This window comes from Dermacentor albipictus, chromosome 10 (assembly GCF_038994185.2).
Source record: "Dermacentor albipictus isolate Rhodes 1998 colony chromosome 10, USDA_Dalb.pri_finalv2, whole genome shotgun sequence".
Taxonomy (NCBI): Eukaryota; Metazoa; Arthropoda; class Arachnida; order Ixodida; family Ixodidae; genus Dermacentor; species Dermacentor albipictus.
Window position 1 is genome coordinate 60,855,964 of NC_091830.1, and position 14,021 is coordinate 60,869,984.

General features: G+C 44.0%; 1 protein-coding gene and 1 long non-coding RNA gene across 2 annotated transcripts in view; one reads left to right on the plus strand and one right to left on the minus strand.

The window, feature by feature from the left end:
* The window catches only part of LOC135912111 (uncharacterized), a 42,971-nt gene extending 34,936 nt beyond the window's left edge, over positions 1-8,035 (plus strand). The window contains exon 3 of the long non-coding RNA XR_010567563.2: positions 7,735-8,035. This is a non-coding gene — a long non-coding RNA (uncharacterized lncRNA). The remainder of the gene's footprint in view (positions 1-7,734) is intronic.
* LOC135912110 (anoctamin-4-like) overlaps positions 1-14,021 on the minus strand; it is a 65,662-nt gene that overhangs the window by 8,791 nt on the left and 42,850 nt on the right. Inside the window, exons 19-26 of the mRNA XM_065444494.2 lie at positions 13,800-13,836; positions 12,557-12,668; positions 11,858-11,912; positions 6,329-6,423; positions 4,231-4,379; positions 2,723-2,875; positions 2,331-2,383; positions 562-746 (exon numbers count right to left, since the gene is read on the minus strand). Coding sequence (XP_065300566.1) covers positions 562-746; positions 2,331-2,383; positions 2,723-2,875; positions 4,231-4,379; positions 6,329-6,423; positions 11,858-11,912; positions 12,557-12,668; positions 13,800-13,836 — 839 coding nt within the window. The remainder of the gene's footprint in view (positions 1-561; positions 747-2,330; positions 2,384-2,722; positions 2,876-4,230; positions 4,380-6,328; positions 6,424-11,857; positions 11,913-12,556; positions 12,669-13,799; positions 13,837-14,021) is intronic.

Here is a 14,021-nt window from a genome sequence, read left to right on the forward strand (position 1 = left end):
CTGCCCCCCCCCCCCACCCTCCCCCAATATTACAAGATCCTACGCCTGAACGACTTACACTGCAAGTGCCGGCACGCATTTGTATTCAACTCCATGAAAATATATACTACTTTATACATTTGCTGCCGCGCCAACAACGACACGCTAATGCACAATTTACGGTGCTCAGTGTTAATCAATGTAAGTACGTTGTTTTTTATTCTCTTCGGCCACCTGAGACCACACGCAATTTACACGCTCAAAATCGGATCGCGGCACCGACACCACCTGCACTCAGCCCCGCTAAACTACCACCTGCAGCTGTCGAAGGTAGGAGTGCAAGGCAGTTCAATTATACATTTCGCTACAGTCAAAGGTACACGGGCACATCTCGGAGTTTGAATTCGTGTTCGTTATCAATTCGATCCACGGTCATCCCAGGAGTATCGCCTGCATTTGGTACACACACACACACACCAAAAAAGATATCGGCAATTGCAGCTATTACTGTTTCAATCCCGGCTCATGAGTTCCCTCCGACCGACCAATAAGGGCCCGGGTTCCCCGGCCTGTACCACCCACCTGCACTCTCGAACGACGATTCCGTCCAGCGTGGCGTCGACCGGGCGCGTCTCGTTGTCGAAGTCGCTCGTGTCGAAGGCCGAGAGGCTGAAGTTGACGAATCCGCGCATGCTGAAGTCGCCGCTGTACGCGAGGCGGTACACCAGTCGCGGAATGAAGTCGCTGGTGTACGCGATCTGGAACGCCTGTCACACATGCGCGTCGCGCTTTTTAAGTCGGGCAGTGAAGATTTAGCCGAATAAAGAAGCGCTAGTGGGCAGCACTGAATCAGTTGAAATCAATGAAGTGTGCTTCGGAACTCTCATTTTTCACTCATTTGCCGGCAGATGCCTGTTTCGCACGGGGTGATCTTCGCACTGCGTTTTTTCACGGCTGCGATTTCCGCCAATGCGACTTGCACACTGCAGTTTCGAATGCGCCGATCTGTGTCACAGCGATTTGCGCACTTGCGAGCGCCTAGCGAAAGACTGAACGATGTTTATCCTATATGGGCTTACTCAGCGCACTTCGATAAAAACGAAGTGAAGCGGACTAGACGCTGTTTTCTTGACATCATTTTTTAGTGCTTAAACTCATTCCTCTAACAAGACAAAAGAAAAATGCAAGCACTGCCGTCAATTATCAATGCAGGCACTGCCGTCAGTTATAGAAAGCTTGAGCACACGCATTTACGTACTTACACTCTGTATTTGCGCTATTACTCATTCCCAAGCTTTCTCAGTCTTTGATTGACCTGTCACATCGCTTGGCATGTGACTGTCGTTGAAGGCTTTCGTGTTGTTCATTGTCGATATCTTAGAGTGTGCAGAACTTCCTGTTCAGTCATGACTGTGTAAGCAATAACGCATGCTGCCCTGTCGTCTGCTACTGTGGACACGTGTGTTTATCTATTTTCTAGCGAGAGGTTTACCGGGAACAAAAAAATATTTTGGCTATGTTGCTGCAAGTTGTGACCAGGTGATAGGGCAGTCTGCTGGCACTGTAAGTTTATTTTAATTTTTTGTCAGACCCGTGAACTTGGCTATTTCCGACTCTTCACACGGTGTATACGTTTGTGTCTTCAAAAAAAAGTTGGTGCTTGTCTGCACCCGTGTTGTCTAATCTTCTCTCATTATTTTTTCGCGTTTTCCCGAAGTATACTGGCAAGTTTCTATTTGAAACTTCGTGTCCAAATTCTCAAATAATTTCTCAAACAAATTCTCCCACATAACTTGAATTAATAAAATTCTGTTGTCACGGATTTTCTGGTATTTTTGTGACGCCGGGCTCTTTTCGCACGAAAATGTTTCACAAGTTCATGATAAGATTAGCTGAAAATCAAACGAGAAGTACGGGTATTGAAAGATACGTAAAAAATATTTTACATTTTATCGTAATAAAGAAAACGTGTGCCCAAATGAAAAATTCCCCCCTATGTGCTATTTGATAACCATATTTCTTCTACCATCCCGCGCGGTAATACATGTCCCAGAATTCAAATGTAGCCGACGTGATTTAAATTACGCAAATGAAATTACATAGTGCACGCCGAAGCATTTCTTCAGGTCGTTTTGAACACTGAGATCGTGCTAGCACCAAATTTCATAAATGAAGTTCTGATGAAGGACGTATCGGGGAACACGTCCTGTTAGTCACCGTAGGCTTTAAATAAACTTTCGGAAGATTAGCTTCTCACACAGAGCGAACGCTTAGTACGCTTTCCTGTGCACACAAATGCAACTTAACACAGATGTCATTGACGTTGCGTATGCTACGGGCGGCGTACTTACGTTACAGATGACAGCGAAAATGGAAACTCCTTGCAGAATGACCTGCCATGCCCCTGCACCCAGAAAAAGAAAGAAAAATGTACCATTGGTCACATGCACAAAACACTTCCTGTGAAAGCGAAAAAGAAAGGGTGAAATACAAAACGAACCATCATCGTGATGGTACATTTGAAACAGTCAGCTTAGCTGTTTCTCATTTACGATTCTTTCAATTGACTGGACGTTTGGTTGTTCTTGTAGCCTTAATATCTTACTTCATCCAGCAGAAAAAATATACACTGTATTCGGTTTGATATTCGAAGCTCGTCTTTCTCGATTATTGGTATTTGATTTGATTCCGAAATTGTTGCATTCGAGCACCCCCGACAAAAATGGCACGGGGCGTTGCTCACCAATGTTTGGCACCCTCTCGGCTAGTGGCCGGCGCATCTGCGACGTGTACTTGTAGGCGTCCAGGCGGATTTCCACGATGTTGTTGAGGAGCGCGAACAGCGGAGCGAGTGGGAATGCGGCCACGAAGAGGGTGACAAAACCGAACTGGATGGCTGCGAAAGGGTTGCACAGGACGAGTCGGAACGTCTTAGAAGCTATGTGAATCAGCAGATGACGCCATGACGCAAAGCGGCAGAAAACGTCTGGACGACGCGTTGACTAAAAACGACTGACTTTACTGTCTGGAAAAATATAACGCATGATGTGTGATATGATGTGATATATATGGGTGTGTGCGTGTTACACATACTAACACTTATTCTACGTGTTAGTATGCGTTCACATCCTGCATTCCTTTACAGCGTAGATGCATCTTTTTTCATTGCTGATGAGCCTTATCTGAACTTTACTTCTGTTTAATAAATAGCCTCGTTCACATCATGCATGTTATATAAGCAGTGACCGCTCTTAAGACCTATGCGTAAATTGCAAAAGAAACCACAGTGTTCTTTTTTTTTACGACGACAGTTCTTCATATACATGTGTAGTGTGATACTATTAAACTGACAGCCAACCCTGACGTCCACACCACAACCATCCCGAACAAAAACAACCCTTCCGGTTTTTTGTTGTTGAAAGCGGCGGAAAGCATAGCGCAAACGTATTCATCTGAGCAAGAACGTGTACGTGTAGTAAAGGAAACCGAAGGGCTATCAGACGATAAAGACAGTGATGCCCAGCAAAGCATAAGAGAATTTTACCCTTCTTTTAATTAAAATGTAGAAATAACAAGTAAGTATGAAAGTGGACGAAGAAAGGGCCATCTGCAGGCGCGATGTTTTACCTGCGATTGAGCTACTGCGACGTCTGGATGTTCCACATTCCACATCCTGGCTGAGAGTGCCGCTGGCTAACACTGTCACGGCTAGAGCAGATACGCGTAGTAAAAAAAATGCAGGGAGTAGACGGGTCGACAGCCGTCTGCGTAGCTGAACTGGCACGTAATGCGGAAGCTGTGGGTTCGACTCCCACTTGATTGGTCGAAAGAGGGGCAGGGGATTACGGACCAGGATAATGCCCCTGCGCACACTGCGTTGAAAGTACGTGAGGCTTTAGCACACATTTCCGTCACTATGCTCGACCACCCTCCGTACGCACCGGATTTAGCCCCCTGCGACTTTTTCTTTCGGTCTCCAAATGTAAACTGGCGCTCTCGAGCAGCAATACGGCATGTGAGGACAAGCTGTCCTTTCTTCCACGTTCAATACTCTCTCCGTGAATATTTCTACATTTCAGCTAATAAAACAGTTCGTTTCCCCATGCTTTCTTGGTATTCATTACCCGTTCGCATGATGCAGTTTTAACGTGGCTACAACATTCCCGTTCATTTGTAAGCCCGCATATCTTGTGTGGTAGGGACTGGAACATAGGCGCAAGACTAGCCCGCGATCGCCAACAGAGGGCGCACCCATCTCGAGGTACTCGTCGAAGAGCGACAGCACGCTCCACTCCGCCAGCACATAGTCCTCCTCCCAGCGGGCCAGCGGTCCACTGCGCCCTCCGCCGCCGCGTCTCACGTGGTCCCGTTGCCACGAGCGCCACCGGTTCGAGAGTCGCCTGCGTTGGTTTGCGCTTGAAGTACGGGCGCGAGCATCGCGAAGAGCTCGCAAAAAATAACCGTTTTTGCTGCTTTGAGCGGCTATAACGGGAACCAAAGCAGTCGTTTGGGGCATCTGTAGACCCCACTTATTGTCCTTTAAGCATGTATAGTTGACATAAAAACTGTTTACAGCGCAAACACATGCAACCACAAAGTATAAGGGACAGGACACAGCGCTTGTGTCCTGTCCCTTATACATTGTGGTTGCATGTATTTGCGCTGTAAACAGTTTTTATGTCAAGTATGCACCAACTCGCCCAGAAAGAAGTTTTAATGAAGCACGTATAGGCTCCATTAATAAGTACATCTGCTGTGCTCTGGGGATAAATTATAATTCTTGAAGGAGCAGAGCGCAGGAAACACCAGTTGCTTTTTTCATAAGTTTCATTTTCCTGATAAAACAGAATGATACAAGTTGCATCTGTTACAGTGTATTAAATTGGGAGTAGGTACGAGAAAAGTTATGAAAGCCTTGGCAAATAAAATCACCATCTCAACACTTTCTTGTTTCATGTTGTGCCTTTTTTCACTGACATTGTATGTAGAAAAGGAGCGCTCTAGATGCACCAAATTTATGGGCATTTATCGTCTCCTAAGTATAGGCATTTACAGGCACCACCAATAAAGGCGCCGCGGAAAATGTTTCTAGCCGCATAGTTCGTCCGTGTATGTTAAATAGCACGATAAGGACGTAAGAAATACATAGACATATTGCCCAAAGTTCTGTTCTCTAATGATCACGTCACGAATGTGTGATGCGGTCATGACGCATTTACCTCTTTGGTATGAAAACAAAAAAGTGAGGCCGAATTCGCGAAGCGTTTTGTTTGCAAGTCTCATCGCCATCGACCGGCCGTCTTCACTAGTGATACGACTATCTGCTATATTACGTGTGGCTTAATGACGTTCTTACGTGCAATCATATTGTAAGATCATTTTTATGAAAACTGGTTTGTATGAACAAGTATTCCAAGTTATTTAAGCCCTCTGACGCGTGCCAGTGTTTTTTAGGGTTCAGAGAGCTTGGACCTTCATTGAACGCAGTAAAAAATTAATAATAATAATAATAAGTAATGATAAAGGTGACTCGTAATCACACCAGTACTCCTTCAAAGTATGCCAAACCTTCCAGCAGCCGCGCTTCCATAAAGCCTCAAACCCATCTCAAAGAGGAAGGATGCACTGGGTTAGCCAGCTTAAACTTACGACTGTCGACGTCTTGAAATGCGATACAAATTTATAACGACGACAATGTAAACCCTCGTTATAGCTAAATCGCTTTATTCTAAGCTTCTCGTTGCCCATATAGCAATGTACGCCTTTCAGACTGGATTATTCTAAGTGCAGTCGCCCGAATTCCGCATGTACGAACCTGGAAATCCGCATGGGGAACTTAATGCACCGTGCGCGATGGCCATTTGCTTTCTTTTTTATCAACCTGGAAATGCAAGAAGCTTTACGAAAGCCAAACACATGCGAGTGACGGCAGCTTCGTGGGACTAACTTTATCACTAGATAACCGACAAATGACAACGCTGCACGGAGGTGTCAAGGGATTCGGCATTGTCATGTCACCATTATGGTGCGTAGATTTGCATTAATATACGTTCTACGAAGTCTCGTGCTGTTTTCGTAGTACTTATCGCGCGTTATTTGGACTCTTTTAGAGCGTATCCGCTTCTAACTAAATACCTGGCATTACAACCTTTATTGCTATCGTGATAATTTCGGTTTAACGAGGAACTTGCACATTTGTATGATCAAAGAAAAAAGAACCTTGACGACTAAAACGGCCGAAGAAAAGAGCTGCAAATGATGCAAAAGTAGGCGGAAGTTCCAAGAAAACAAAGTCACGATTACGCGATAAGCAGTTGCAAGAAAAGGTAGAAGAAGCGCGGAATCTTACAATTTTGCAAACTCTTGGATGTTGTTCACGACCTGCTTGCCGATCATGACTATTGCCAGTTGGACGGTTACTTCGTAGAGGCAGACGCCGTCGCACTGAAAGACAACGCAGTGGTTCACTTGCAACAGGTTACAGAATGCGTTACTGTTGAAGAGGTGCGAAGTGGCTAGAGCCTAAGGCGTAGAAGTGGGCTCGTGGTCTGATAAATACTTCACTGCTGTAAGTGCCAAGTGAGTTAGAAGTAAGTCAAGATATGGACAGCTGTGTGACTTCGTCTTGCTTTCTCTGTGTCCCGGTTCACTTGTTAAGCTAGTAAACTTGTATCACTGAACATTGTTTCAAGATGGTTTGGGTTACTATGGTAGAATCAAACAAGTAGGACAAAGTGACCGTTTGAAATTGGTGAACGCTTCCTGAGCGCTAAATTATAACATATATGTGGCAAATTAGTTGCGAGATAGGATCGAACGAAGTGATTTTGATTAGCCAGAAGGCCTAGAGGTTGCAATAACTTTCGACAAAAAGTTACTAATCTGGATTTGACATTGTTGAAGCTCATTTGTAGTTTACTAAATTTTCGGCTAACTGATGCAAGTAAACAGCTTCTGTTTATATACGATGGCGATCCTTTTGCAAGGATTCTGGATTTTGAATTTGGCACGTGAGAGTAACGAACACTTTGACGAAGATAATGGCCAGGAGCACCAGATTGGTAAATATACAAGCATAAGATAGTGTACATTACGGTCGCAGTAATCACTTCAGCGCTTACGCGTAAAAGCGACGAATTTAATTTCTTTACAGCAGCTGTGTGTCCCTAAAACGACAGCTGTGCAACTTCGTAACACATCCTGAATCACGAACAACAGCGTCAAATAGGGAACGACGTATAGAAAAACACAAACAGCCTTGACTAACAATCATCTTTTGTTACTTTGCAAGGGGCCAACTGCCACCAATGACCATAAAAGGGCACATCGGACAAGAACGGCTGAATTTAGAAGGATGATTGAGGTTTCTCGTCCTTGTTTTACGGAATAACGGGCACAGGAAGAGTAGAAAAACATGTGGTTGAAAGTCATTCATTAGGAAGATAATTAGTGATTCCCTTATTTGCTCGCTTGACATTGCGATTTCTCAGAGAGATCATTAAGGCCAGGTGCAAATGATAAAAAGTGTTCTCATGGTAGACGATAAAGAATTTAGTTAGAAATAAAAGAAAATGTTTCGCCTTTTGTGCCAGTTAATGATTTATTGCACACTTATGCACCAATCCCACCAACTCAGCCATTTAATGTGGTTCATTTCTAACCATCTCCGTTTGCATGCCCATCCGCGCTGCCTTTCGTTTTTTCTTTTGCAAAATTCAAATATTTTCACAAAACAGGCGAGTTTCCGCACTGCAGGGAGAAAACCATCTCTGCCTGGCCTCACTGCCATAACTGCCAATCCCAAGATCATCCCGTGACTAGCCACGAGCCCGCCTGTACGTCACGGCCTACGTCATCACTGTACCACAGTGCCATCTCTACATAAACCCGACGCAAGCACTGGGCCGCTTCACTTGGCAGCGGCTAGAGCAGCGGGACAGCACGGCTTACGCTGTGTCTCCTCTCCTATGCATCGCAGGTTAGGCACTATGTGCGACTGAAGTATTCACGTTGCTTATTTGATGCTGTCGCTACTGCCAAATTATTTTTTTTTGTGTATTTTTGTTTTTGCTGCAATGTCCCATGAAGAGCAAAAAGATGCTGAAAGATTTGAAACAAGAAATTCGTGATATGCGCGCATCTCTGGAGAGTGAATTAAGGAAGGAAAATCGAGAGATTAAGAATAGCCTGGATCGCTGCTGAGCACGAGGTTGCGGGATTGAATCCCGGCCACGGCGGCCGTATTTAGATGGAGGCGAAATGCGAAAGCACCCGTGTACTTAGATTTAGGTGCACGTTAAAGAACCCCGGGTGGTTCAAATTTCCGGAGTCCTCCACTACGGCGTGCTTCATAATCAGAAAGTGGTTTTGGCACGGTAAACCCCATATTGTTTAAATAGCCTGGATCATATGAACAAATGTTTTGAGGACATGTGTACCGTCATGAAAGATATTCAGAAAGAAAAACGCTGCAACCAAGGCTGAGAACGCTTGCCTCACTTCTGAGTCCACACTACTGAAGAAGCGTGAACTGAAATCTGAGCTCAGAATTGTACAACTAGACCAATATTTCAGAAATAAGAATCTGGAAATCAAAAGTGTTCGAACTTCACAGGGCGAAAACCTTTCTACCATTCTGAAAAAAGTTGGATAATTTGTAGGTGAGCCTATTAGTGAAAATGATGTTGAGATCTGTCACAGAGTTATGACGAGGGATTCCGGGCAGGCCAACATCGTGGTACCGTTCCGCAGCCGGTCAAAACGCGACGCAGTCCTCAATAAAACTCGAAAGAAGCGACTGTCGGCCACGGATCTTGGCTACACACAGTCTTGTGCTGTGCTTGTCAATGAACACCTGTGCTCTGAATTGAAAAACTTTTGGGCATGACGATCGCACGAAAAAGGGAAAAGAGTCGGCGTTTTGCTTGGACGCAGGACGGCAAGATTTTTGCTAGGAAAAGTGAATCCTCCCGGCCGTTGCAAATAACGCATGTCTCTGATCTAGAAAAAAAAATGACTAACCAAGGTTTCATGGCTACTAATGATGACGTGATGTCTGGAAGCGCTACGCACGCATCATATCTTACGCCGCATGAAGTTGGCAGCCTGTATAACCCGCCGTGGTTGCTCAGTGGCTATGGTGTTGGGCTGCTGAGCACGAGGTCGCGGGATCGAATCCCGGCCACGGCGGCCGCATTTCGATGGGGGCGAAATGCGAAAACACCCGCGTGCTTAGCTTTAGGCACACGTTAAAGAACCCCAGGTGGTCAAAATTTCCGAAGTCCTCCACTACGGCGTGCCTCATAATCAGAAAGTTGTTTTGGCACGTAAAACCCCATATATTATTATTATTAAAATGAGGTATTTGCTACTTTCATGCTACCAAAAAACAGCAGATGTGACGTCGCAGCATTCGAGATCATGCCGATTAAGCATGTCCTGGACTTGATTCTACCTGCATTAGTATACATATTCAACTTGATATTTTCCAGGGGCTCGTTCCCGAAAAGACTTCAGGTTGCGAAGGTAGTAGTTTTGTACAAAAGTGGTGATAAAAACGAGTTAACAAATATCGGTGTTGCTCATTTTTTCTAAAGGTATAGAAAAACTAGTACATATCCGCATGACATCGTTTCTAATCAAACACGACCCGATCACTAGTATGCAGTACGGTTTTGTGAAAGCGCAGTTGAGAGAAACTGCCTTACTCACGCAAAAGGAAATTATATTGCAGTCGTTTGAACAGCATTTATGTACTCTGGGTATCTTTGTTGATTATTCGAAGGCGTTCGATTGTATAAATTATACTACACTACTCAACAAACTTGAACATTGTGGCTTTCGTGGCATATTTTTTGAAATAATACAGTCGTATCTTCAACACCGTATGCAACAAGTCGTCAAATTTAAAGCCAATTCACGCTGGAGTGCCACAAGGAAGTATCCTGGGGCCCCTGCTTTCTTGTATTTATATTAATGACTTAGTTACTATTGATAATAATGTGAAATTTATTATGTACGCGGACGACACAACTATACTGGTTACCGCACCGAATTCCGCAGAGGCTATCGGTATCGCAAATGAGGCCCTAACAAAACTGTCCTCGTGGTCTACCGCGAATTCACTTAGTATAAATACTAAGAAAACAACAGCTGTTCTGTTCAGACCGAGAAATCGTAATGTCGCTACAGACTTAACATTACAACTCAATAATTCTATTATTCCGATTGTGCCTGCTGTTAAATGTCTGAGGGTTGTATTCGAACAACATATGTCGTGGAACTTGCCTGGGGATTTAGTCGCTACTAAAATATCCCGTGTGAGTGGAATTTTGTGCAGATTAAGATATTTTCTCGCTTAAAGCATCAAGCTTCTCCTATACAAGTCCTTGCTTCTCAGTCAAATTAACTATTGCCATCTTGTTTGGGGTACTACGACACTTTCTAATATCACCACATTACAGAGAATACAAAAAAAGGCCATCCGTAGTATTCTGGATGTTCCCCAGGACACACATACTCGCCCGCTTTTCAAAAAACTGAATTTACCTCCAATGCCTGATATTTATAAGCAAACACTAATTCACCTGTATAAGACAGGTATTAATAGAAATAATAACACGTTAAATACTCTCTCGAACTTAAAAGGCAGAGATGGGAAGCTAAATACGCGCAGTTGCGAACTCTGGGAGATGCCACGGGCAAGGACCAATTACACTTACCAAATTTTGCGCTTTACATTGCCGTCTTGTCTGAACAAAATCTACGCTGTATAACTTTCATTACTGTGCTTTTCTTTTTCTCGTCTTTTCGTTGTTTCCGCAAAAGGGAAGAAATTGGTTTTGGTAACAGTGTATTTGCCGAATTGTGTATTGTATATGTATTGTGTGACATTTGTCGATTTGATATATGTGTAATGTGCATTAGCAATTAGCGTTAATTTTTTTTTCTCTCGGTTTCAATTGTGCGTGAGTGCTATATGTACTATATATACTACATGCATTACGTCGGTCGCTCATGTTATTGCGACTTAGGTGATTCTAGCTGAATATGTATCACCTCACATTATGCTCTGTCACTCCCTGTTAAAAGGGGCTGCGGACCTCGTCAAGCCATACAAAGGCTTTTTGTTCGCGGTCCTCAACATATTGGTGTTGAAATAAAATAAACTGAATTGAATTGAACTGTAAAATAGTGAATTTATTTTCGAGCAACGGTTAATTCTGACTTGTGGTGAACTTGAACCATGCGTGTTAATAAGCACCGGCCGTGCACAAATATATCGTTGAATATTGAGCTTCATGTGAGATCTTTAGTTTCAGCATTATTTTTCGAGCAACGCGATTTTGACCTAGCATTCCGGTGTTGCTGTCTAAATCGCTGAAGTGTGGATATATTTCGCACCGCACTAAAATGTGCACACGAAGCAAACGTTTGAGAGCGCAGTTTCACATTCGCATTCGACATAGTACGTGTTTTAATGCGGTGTTCCATATCTTGGAGTCCTAGCCTCGCGGTTCTAGAACATTTTGCGTTAACTTGCGATAAGATTACTCAACCAATTCAATGTAATTGAGTGATTACGCAACTATTCAATTGAATGCAACAGCTGTTCTGCGTTTGTTTGTTTGTTTGTTTCGCATTTCAATCCCAACAAGATACCACATACGTTTCTCCTCTCGTGCGAATTCGTAAATGTGCCAAGTTCAATGTTTTCTGCCGTGCCGTGATCAGCCGAGCCAGAATCTTTGTCGCCGACGTCACTCAACCTTGTGGCCTTGTGACGCATTTACCTATCTTCACCATGGGATACTGCGCGATAGCTGAACACAAATGTTATTCAGATTATCGTAAAATGGTGCGAACAAACCACACGCACCTTGTCCAAGCTGTACCCGAACAGAGTTCCTTGATGTCCTGGGCGCGACGCGAACCTGGATCACAAAGGACATATGCGTATTTAGTTTGACTTTACTGCTTGTTAGATCGTATTCGGTAAGAACAACGCGTCTATCCTACATAGCCTGACTTAATTTTGCCTACATTATTGCAGAACTAACAGTATAATAACTAAAGGCGTCATTAGAAGCGCGGCTAGCCTTAACCTAATTTCATTGCATACCGCCACCACAACCAATCCCCAATTCTCACCACGATTCTATACCACACGACGAAGTTACACCACACCACAATGCAATGTGGCGACGTACACTGTAAAAATTCCTATTCGCTTTGAATCGGCGCTGTCACGATAAACCTAATTTTGCTGGTGTTCTATGCACCGCTGCTGCCATGAAATGCCTGTACTGGTCTTCTGGACCCATTCACGCTCCAAATGCGGGTTTTAGCTTAGCTGACTGTCCAGCCTATGTATGCATGGTCAAAAACTCGGTGGTTGATTTATTGTGAGAATTTGTAGTCTTTAAAATAGGTACCTTGCTAATAGTGTGCGGGGTTGAGGTAGGTTCATTCGCACAACCTCGGAGCACAAGCAAAGCTCACCGCAAAGTCTCGTCAGAACAAACAGCAACGAACTAATTAACGCGTCCTGCACAATCTTAACTCTAGTAGCACGCACCTTCCTTTAAAGAACGCTATGTAGATAAGCGAAGAGTACGTATTGAGGAAAGTGAACAGGAACATCTTGAATGTGAAGCTGTCTTCGTATTCGTGTTGCGTCCTTGGACGTTCTGAAAAAACAAAAACGAAGGAAACCACGAATTTTTGTGACTTGAAGAAGTAATTGACCTCTAGTCTGCTGTTTTGTCTGCCTTCAACGTGCATGCTAAACGAAGTAACATTTGTAGAGGCGCCCATGTTGACATTTTGCCAGTTAACCGGAGCTCTTTGCCCTGGATAATGCTAGTTTGCCCCGAATAACGCTAGCACCAGGCCTAAAGTTCAGATAATTCACGGTATAATTTACAAGAGTATGTCGCCAACATGTAATTGCGGCTCCATGTGCCTCGTTACACCATCTGTAACGCGATGTCTGCTGAAGTTAAATGTATAGTACTGTTGCCAGCTTTATTACCACCGATAACCCAGCCAGACTTAACGTGAACATCGAACGATGTGAGGCGATTGTCGCTATTTATGCTAGAGAGGGCTGCTTGACCGCCGACGATCGGCAAACGTGTACATTATTACTGTGTGGTGGCATGGCACTGAGTGGCGATGGCTAACACTCCCAGGGCCAGATCCAGTGCACATAGTCAGACGAGCAGGAAAGCGGAGAGAAGGACATCCGCCGCAATAGCTGATTCAATTGGCAGAGCGATATGGAATCGGCTCCCACCGGCGGAAAAGCGTATTTGCGGCCCCTTTCCCTTCCATTTTAATTATTATTTTCATGTTTCAACCAAAACTACAGCTAACTTCGCCTGTGCTCTTCTCGTTCATTGCTGTGCTTAAGTGTAAACGAAGACAAAACAAAGAGTCGACGCATGTCCATCGTTATACGACGCACATCATGTGAAAGAGTGGCAACAGAATTGATGACAGAGAAAACGTTAGTGGTACGTGAGCGCTGTCAGAGAACAGGTAAGTCATGCCCAACGGCAGTCAATATATGCGGAGGTAATTAAATAATTCAGTAGAAACGAGAAAGGAAACGGGCAATAAAGTAATATCAGCAGCCGTAAATGTTTTCGAGAAACAACCTTTAAACTGTGTAGGCAAAGTTGCTAGCCCTTTTCTTTTCAAGTAGGTTTGCAGTTCAAGTTCTTCCACCATAGATTATTTCATTCGATGCAGCCAAGCATGGCGTACTTTAGCTTAAAGGGTATGAAAAAAAAAATTTAGACCATGGGATAGCCTACCTATTTCAGTCAGTCGTGTGGCAATCTTGCTGTACACCTGTGGAACAAAAGCACATTACGCTGCCATTGGGAAATTACTGCAAGCGACACGTGTAAAATCTGGCAGAAATTCCTGGCTGAGAGCCTAACACCGTAGCGTTAATATCAGAGCCATTAACTATCTTGGCTTTCCCACCAGGGGTATTTGCATATGCGGGACGTATAGTGCCATGCAAGCGAACA